The following is an 8,648-nucleotide window of genomic DNA, read 5'->3' as shown; positions in this document are numbered from 1 at the left end:
GACCGCGGTGCGCTCGAAGCTCCCGTCTGCTTCCGCCGCTAAAAGTAGTGCGGCACATGGGGCGAATTTCACGCTCGCGTCGAAAAAACGACGAAAGGACGGGAAAACTGCCCTGTCTGCTCGCCGTTTGGTTCGAAAACGCGTGTACCTACCTAGATTTCTGTCGCGATTGGCAGCGCTGGAGTCCCTGCTTAGCGGAGGTGTGCCCCCTGGAGATCACCTGTCGTAACGGGTTTGCCAAACATGGAAATGAGCGTCGCCATATATGGAACGTGCTGCCAAATATGGAATTGGGACTGAAACTTTTTTCCCCCCCGAAGTTCTCCCGCTTTTCTCTCCCGCCCTCAGAGCGCCTAAAGTTGCGTTTCACTGAGGAAGCGCGTAGCGGGCTTTCGTCTCGATGCTCTCGCACGTCAGCCCTATGTCCCCGGCCGCCTATTGCGTTGGGTGGGATGAACGGCCTCCACTCCGCCGATCTGAAATTTCCGCATAACGGGCTCGTCAAGTACGGCACCTATACATCCCTACGAACCTGCGTTTCCCCGACTATCAGAGCACGTTAACAGAGGGTAACTACGCACGTGCAAAGATCATATTTTACCGGTTAAGAAACATTTTAATGATTCTACACAAATAAACCATAACCGATAAAACATGCCAGAGCAAGTTTTTATTGCACCCCCCTCCCCACAAAACAAAAAATAAGAAGAAAGACAGTCACTCATGCTCACTAACATTTTCTTGCTTAGCCTGGTGCTGCGTTCTCAGCGGGTAACTTTCAGATACTTTTCCACATCCTCGCTGGAGCTTTTTGCTTGCTGGTGTGACCAATCTGCATACACTGAAAGTGATAGGTCCACCCATTTAATTAAATATTTGTAGAATACTACTGCTACTTATGAAGCCTGCACACAAATTGCGTAACCTGCCTGCTATTAGAGTAATAATTGCCCTAGGTAACTCCCATACGTCCATGGCACTATTATCAATTCATCAGCGTGAATGGTATGTCAAATATGTTTAAGCTGGCCAGAACTGTGGCCTTAGAAACGATATCTTCTTGTATTGTCTGTATATACAGAACTGCACAAATGTTTCAATATGGTGTATAACTTCGTTTTTTTTTTTTTTGCTTTCTTGGTTTAGTAATTTAGGTGGTCGAGAAAAATCTTTGCTGTGGTACTAACTATTTCACAAGAAGCTCGGTGGCTGGGACTAGCATAATGTTTGGGGTTGAGCACAAGCATGTGAAACTAACATTATGACTAATGTTAATCAGCGTTTAATTGCTTCTATGCTTTGAAAAGGTAAAACAGGGCAGGCCATAGAACACATCAGTGCTGTGCTGTTGTACACAGTGACTAATATATTTTTATTAGAATGTCAAACAGAAGACATTTTTAATTTTTAGGAGGAAGATAGAAAGGCTAGCCTGTCTGGTACAATCAACGTCAAGAGTTTACAATAACACTGGTGGATCCGTGAAAAAGCTGAACATTGTTGCAGCCTGTACTACTATTACTATATGCAAACAGTGTTACTGGGTTTTATTGACTACGGTCGCAGACTGCTACGAAATTCAATGTTTCCTCAGATCCCCCAGCCAATAAACTTTTGGCACAGACTGTACAACTGGAGTGGGACGAATCTGAGTGATAAAACAAAGGAGGTCATAAAAATATGTAGTGGTTGATGATCTGAAACTGCACAGCAAGTTGGGCACTATAATCATAGTGGAGGGTTCCAGATTAACTTTGAATGCCTATCGTTCTTTAACATGAACCTAATTTTAAGTATGCAAGCATTTTTTGCATTTTGCCTCCATCAAATGCAGCCAATATGGCCAGGAATAAAATCTGCAGCCTTGTTCTTGGCAAAGGAGAGACTCGGTAGGCATGTACGTTAACAAGAAACCGCATCATGTAGTCGGAGATGCGCACGGCGTCGAGTCATCTTGAGGTTTTACCAACTTTACTACAAGACAGGGTTCGTGCTATTTCACACCATTTTTGTGCGCGTCCATGCAGTCTGCTGGTACGTTGGCCGTGTTTCGTCAAAGCAGCGTTACAGACGAAAATGGGAGAAAAATGAGCCTAGCCAATGCACAATTTAATGCAACTCATCCATTTATTCACTTTCCTAGGAGCTATACCCAATTTGGTGTACGCCAGTCCATCAGTGGTGCCCGTGCTCTGAAAAAAAAAGAAAAAGCAACATGTATTATATGCATTCGATAATTTGTGTTCTCCCAAGTATTCTGTCCTGAACATCTGGGAAAACTGTCGGCACAGGCTGCAATTGGCTGACACATGGTAGACGCAAGTGGAGAGACATTAACCTGCAGTGGATGTCAAATAGGCTGATGAATGTAACAATAAACTTGTTGATGGCAGTGAAAACAGTGGTGTTATATGAGCTTCAGGAGTATTACGTGATTTACTGTACAGTACTACGTATTTGCAGGAGCTAATTTTTTTTAAAGGGAATGTTTGAATCAATCTGCGAGTAGCACAAAGCTACAAAGGTTTCGTGGAAAGAAACTTCACAGTTCAAGGAAAATTTGTCCCGCTCTAGTAACAAACCTCACACTAGTCGTACCTTCATTCTGCCCAATGTTCATTATATGTATAGGTTCGTTACTTGCCAATATATCAGCAAGAAACTTTTAAGATTTTCCTTGTTATATCTGATAATTAGTTCTATCCATGTTCATTATACCGAGGATTGATTTCCCGAGGCAGTTCTCCTAACATCCCCCTTGCTAAGTTAATGAATGCTATTCCATTGCATCTCGACAGATATTCTACTGAAAGCAATGCAAAGCTGATAGAAACAACAGAATCTCTGTTAATTTTTGTAAGGGCCTTGGATAGTACTTTCACAATAATGACACACATTCCATTGCAGCCCAACAAAAAGGTCACAAGAAATACAACGGGATTTTCAAACTTGCTTCTGTAAAAACAGTGCAAGGGCTAAACAAGCTAACTTTCCTTTGACAAATCTTATCCTCTTGGTAGACTTATGCAAAACTACTTTGGTTATCAAAATCTTCTTGCATGTCAAGTAGTTAACTTACTTGAAAGTACTTGTTGCTGGGCAAGTTCAAGTGGTTTTCTGTGCACCTTTACCAGTGTGAAGCAAACAATGTACAGCGAAGGAACCACTAAAATATTTGTACTCTCTTATAAAAATTGTTTTAAAAAATTCTGTTTGTTTACTCTGTCGCTTTCAGTAGAATTTTTGTTGAGATGCAACTGAATACCAGGCATGATTTTTGCAATCAGTGGCACATTTGTGCCCACCTGCAATGTTGTCTACCTCAGACCATTGGAAAAAAAAAAAAAAATATTTCACTCCCTGTCAGCTTAGTTGGTAGAGAAACTGCTCTGTAAAAGCCAGCAGCACCAGGTTTAAACCTAGGAGAAAAATGATTTTTTTTCCTCAACAAAAGCTTTTAACCACATTACTTTTGAATATATGCAAACTTCTCTTTTCAAAAGTCTTTTCTCACTTGCAGGTTTGCAAGGTCATTTGGTTAAAACGACTCAACTTTTATAGATAGCTAACGACAAAAAAATATTTGTCAGTCCCATGAACGACTTCCACTGTTGAGCAAATAAAATTTAGTTGCTCAAGTTGATCTTGTTTCGAGGGTTTAGTGTATACAGTTTTTATTTCCTTGAAATTTGAATTTCACCAGAAAAAAAATTCCAGTGAATTATTTTTGCATATAAATTTTTGCCGACTTTCTTTGGTAGATAATTTTTACTTCGAGCTCTTTTTTTTTCTTCAGGTGAATATCTGCACCCTGCTTCCGAAAGAATACTGCTGCTGTTGCCAGGAATCAAGCCTGTAGCCATGTTGTTACCAGGAGAATGCTATGGCCATTGACTCGTGCTTTACGAGGTAGCTTTAGCTTAGGAGTTCCTATCTAAATACACGAGAGCAAAGAAATCGATTTTCTCTGCATTCACTGCAACAAATATGATTAGGTCTGTGGCATTCAAAAGGAGTTAAAATCTGCCGACTAAAAGGAGCAGACTTCTATTTTGGCTATCGATCATTTCTACAAGAATTGTTGAACTTAACTGGAGCAATAAGTTAACTTGGTAACTTGGAAATAAAAAAAAAAAAAACTTGTAAAGACTTGTAACTTGGCAATAAAAAAAATTATATTGCAATTCTGTAAACTGCCCTTGCCAAGACACCTAAGTGGAGAAAATTGATGTTTTATACAGCACTCTAATGCATACCACTAATTTGTTAAGTGTGACTTTTGCAACACCATCATAAACATTGTGACAATTTTACGCAAGCTTTAAACTCACACATCACATTTGTCCACATCAGATACTCAAACAGATGCAGTTTAGGAAACTGGAATATCTGTTTTTTACGAATTTGTACACTGTGCTTCAATTTTTTTAAAACGTCTCCACTTCTGGCAATTTTTGTAAATATTGACGAGGGGCTGCATCAAAAATCTGCTCAGTACAGTCAGTGGAATTCCGCTCTCTCTCTTAAATGCAACGAATTTCATTCAGATCGGTCCAGTGATTGCCTAATGAAAGCATTTATGCATTTCGTACTTATATGAATTGAAAAATCAGAGCTGGCTTCAAGGTAAACTCCTAGTGATTTGTCACAGGAGGGTCAGTTCACTGCATTCAGCCTGGCCTCGTTCGTGTAACAATCTCATACAAGGGAGGTGACACTTCCATAGGTAGCAAGTATTGCCGAGTAAGCAGACTGGATTTTATGAACAACTTCAAACCTCCTGGCCGTTTATGATGTATACAATGACTAACGGTGAAATTTTGGGCAGAAAGTTTCAATAATGCTCTCACCATTCATTATCAGCCTATTTTTATGTCCATTACAGAATGAAGGCCTCTCCCAGCGATCTCCAATTACCCATCTTGTGCTAGCTGACACCAAATCTTATGCTGTAAATTTTCTCGTTTCACTACCTCACTTTGTTCCCGGATGCCTTCGAATGCGCTTGCCTTCTCTTGGCATTCATTCTGCAGCTCCGGTACACAACCGATTATCGGCCCCATGCATTACGTATCCTGCGCGACTCCATTTCTTACTGTCAACTAGAATATCGGCTGCCCCCGTGCTCGTTAGTCTACACCACTGTCCTCCTGTCTCTTAATGTTATGCCTATAGTTCTTCATTGCATCGTCTGTCACACAGTCTTTAATTTATTTACAGGCTTCTTTGTTACCCTTTAAGTATATGCCCCACACTTTAGCATTGGTAGAATGCAATGTAGTACTTTTCTTTGATTGTTTGCTGCATAGAGTAATTGTGGAGTTTTCATTGCCAAGAAGGGCTCCACATAGCCATACTTGCATCACGTGCTAACCCATCACCAAAAGCGAGCCAATGCTTGAAGGGCCCCACACCGGGCTCCACTGAAACTTTTGGTTAAACACTGGAAGTTGCAAAGCACCGTACAAGGAGTGTCCTACTGCAAAAATTTTTCAAGCTGGTTCACTGCTAGAGGAGAATGGCGAAATTTAAATGTCATATTGCCATGCTGACAGGAGGTGAACTTCGCTGCTAACGTGACACACAGTCTTTCTGCCTTGACAAGCATCCGCCGGCGACATTGATTCTCTGCCTTCTGTCACACAGGAGTCAAAAGACCACATCACCATTGTGTCACGAGCCACATCTTCTTATTTTGTGCTGTGCAATCCGTGTCCAATTTGCACATAGTGCAATTGGCGATTTACAAACATTATGTGCCATTGACTCCGCACGCATTCGGTATGAGGCAAGCACACCCCTCTGCACGACGCCTCTCCTCCGGGAGGCGAGACTATCTCGAAAGTAAGGGCACGTGGGCTGCAGTTCCCGTCATTTTAACACTAAATGGTGATGTTAAGCACACCCAGCTACTGGATACTAGTGCCACAATGCTGTCCAGGTTACTGCTAGGGAACCCTGTGGTTTAGTGAATTGAATTGGTGCACACCAAGCGACATTTATGAAATTGTTGAACCAGGAATATTGCCCATAGTCACCCCCCATTAACCAAGTAGCAAACTTACGTTCTGCAACCTTGCGCATGAGTTTCTTGTGAGCCTCAACATTCGCTGGAGAGTTAACTGCAAAGTAAACAAACACCAACATCAGCATACTTTGTCATATCACTAGGACGTAATTATCAGTAACGACTTGAAAATTGTGCTGAACTCTTTAACAAAGGCACAGTACAGATTTGAATAAGGATATGCTACGTTATGAACAGCACAGTAAATGTGAAGCTGTTTTCGAGAATATACCAACATGTTAATGACACAAGTAAATGCAATTATCAGTTCTAACTTGTAGATGGTGGTCACTGATGCATACCATGTCTAAGCTATTGACTTTTACCTTTATTGGTACACATGGAAAACTTATAGTTTATGCAGCAAGCACAGTAAGTGTGCAATTCATTGAGGTAACAGAGATAACGAAGCAGTGGTTGTGAAAGATGGCATGCATGCTGCTCCTCAATGGCTCCGTGGCCATACTGACTGTGCCATGCGTGCAGGCAATACTGACTGTTCTATGTGCTATTGCACTCAATACAAATTGCAACACAGTAGATACCCAACATCTCTGTTTCGCTAAGAATAGAAGGTACATACACAAGCCATTATTCCTTGGAACGGAGGGTGCTACCAGTAATTGGAATAGTGCTGACCAATTTTTTTTTATGTTGGTACGGCTGCTGTGCAGCCTGGGAGCCTCTTGAGCCACGAGATTGCCATTCAAATTGAGTGCAACAGTACATTCTACTTGAAGTGTGGCAGACCACAACAGAAGTGGATGTAAGTAAGACCTTCTGGTGAAGCTGCATCTGGGTAGCAGCATTCCGTCTGTCACAATAGGTCACATTTTATTAAGACAGCATACGAGAAGCCGATTTTTATTATTAAATAAGAATACTTAGAAATATTAACATTTGCGAACTTGTTCTGATTTGTGTAATTATATAAGAATGCGAAGAGCACTGGCAGTTGCTCTGTGCTCGCTGTGGGTCAGTGTCAATCGACTGTTCTGGTTTCCTTCATTTGTCATCATTAAATGTGATAATAATGTAAGATGTAGTATTACAGACAGAGACCTTATATGATGACTTCATTCAAAGAGCATTGTTTATGCAAAGATGACTGCACTGTAAGCCAAGACATGTTTGAGATAAGCCTCGCACACCCACATTCTGACATTCTCTTGCTTGTGGTACAACACCTGTGCCGGCACAGTGTCCATTAGGAAACTTGCATAGACGATGGCACCAGATTTCCTTCTAGGCAATATTGTAGGAAACTGTGCTCGTTCGGTTGTAGCAGCAGGTTTCAGAAAACCTTCGTCTCACCGGTCACATAGCTGCATAGGTCCTGCATGAGTATCCTGACTCATACTCCTACGACACTGACTTCACAGATGCAAGATAAGAGTTTGAGCGAGTATTGAAGGGCGGGATTGGATTAGGGTGTATATGAACGGGAATGAGTGCCGGCGAGCTAGGGTGGAGTCACATGAGGGTAGTGAGTGCCAGTTAAGGTATCAATGAAAGTTCGTTACAATAAGTTTGAGTGGCTATGAGTATGAATGCGTCTAGATGAGTGTGAATATTGATTCGTGAGTGACTATTCGCTAATTCTGCCGACCTCTGCATAACCACGAGGCCAACGCGCGCTCGAGAGAGAGAGAGAGAGAGAGAGAGAGAGAGAGAGAGAGAGAGAAAGTTGAGAAACAGATTTGTGTCTGCATGGAGAGAACTGATAACAGAATGAGTATTTCAGCACTGCGCTCTATAATTACCGTTACAGCTTACTCTGAACTGCGCATGAGTGGTAGGCTCCATGGCAGACGGTATCGGCAGAACGGTAATAACGTTGTACTAAAATACCCTAAAGCCAGTTTGCCTCCGTCGGCACGCTCAACAGGCAAAGCTGGCCAACCACGTATTCCGCGTGATCTCCCGTGCGCACGCCAGAGCGCATATACGCCACTCTCCCACGAACTTACCCGCCTTGTGGATGGGATACACCATGAAGACCATGTAGATCACGAGGCCACCACACAGGTAGTATCTGATGAGCCAGAAGTTCTTGAAGTGGAACTTGTAGGGGAACTGGGCGATCTTTGCCGTCAGTGTGTAGGGGTACTTCATGCGCCTGCTGGTCGCCCCGGCGGCGGCAGCCGCCTTTGCGGGAGAAGCTGCCGCGGAAGTGGTCTGCTGCCTGCGTGCGATTCGAATTTAAAGCTATAACCACACCTTATACCAGTGACCGACAAAACTGCGAGTTTCATTTCCACTTAGCGGCCGGCAAGCCGGATCTCGAAGGGCGAGCATGCAAGGCGTGCCACAGAAATCTTGCACAGAAACATCTCACTACGGGTTACGATACCTGGACACTCTGGCGACCACACCGGCGACCTGCCGCAGGGCCTGCATCGTTGCTTTTTATTGGAACGACGAAGTTTCGTTTGTAAAGCAAAAGTTACAAGCAGCCAGTGTGTGCTAACTTAAAGGGCAAATGGAGGCCGCAGAAGTGATTGAGAAGTTACAGTAAATCATGCGAACGCAGCGGGGTTCAGCCACTTATTCGTGCTGTAGGTCCCCACAGCGTAGGAAT

General features: G+C 42.8%; 1 protein-coding gene across 1 annotated transcript; it reads right to left on the bottom strand.

Moving 5' to 3' along the window:
- Positions 1–2,108: 2,108 nt before the first annotated feature.
- Positions 2,109–8,583, bottom strand: roh (reduction of Rh1). The gene is made up of 4 exons (XM_050180860.2): positions 8,421–8,583; positions 8,038–8,252; positions 6,066–6,122; positions 2,109–2,192 (listed from the first exon to the last, which is right to left on the bottom strand). Exons 1-4 carry the CDS (start codon positions 8,465–8,467, stop codon positions 2,176–2,178), a joined length of 336 nt encoding a protein of 111 aa, XP_050036817.1. The 5' UTR covers positions 8,468–8,583; the 3' UTR covers positions 2,109–2,175.
- Between the last annotated feature and the right edge of the window lie 65 nt (positions 8,584–8,648).

Source organism: Dermacentor andersoni, chromosome 7 (assembly GCF_023375885.2).
Source record: "Dermacentor andersoni chromosome 7, qqDerAnde1_hic_scaffold, whole genome shotgun sequence".
Classification (NCBI taxonomy): domain Eukaryota; kingdom Metazoa; phylum Arthropoda; class Arachnida; order Ixodida; family Ixodidae; genus Dermacentor; species Dermacentor andersoni.
Note: the sequence above shows the minus strand (reverse complement) of the source record. Positions and strands in the feature narration are given on the sequence as shown.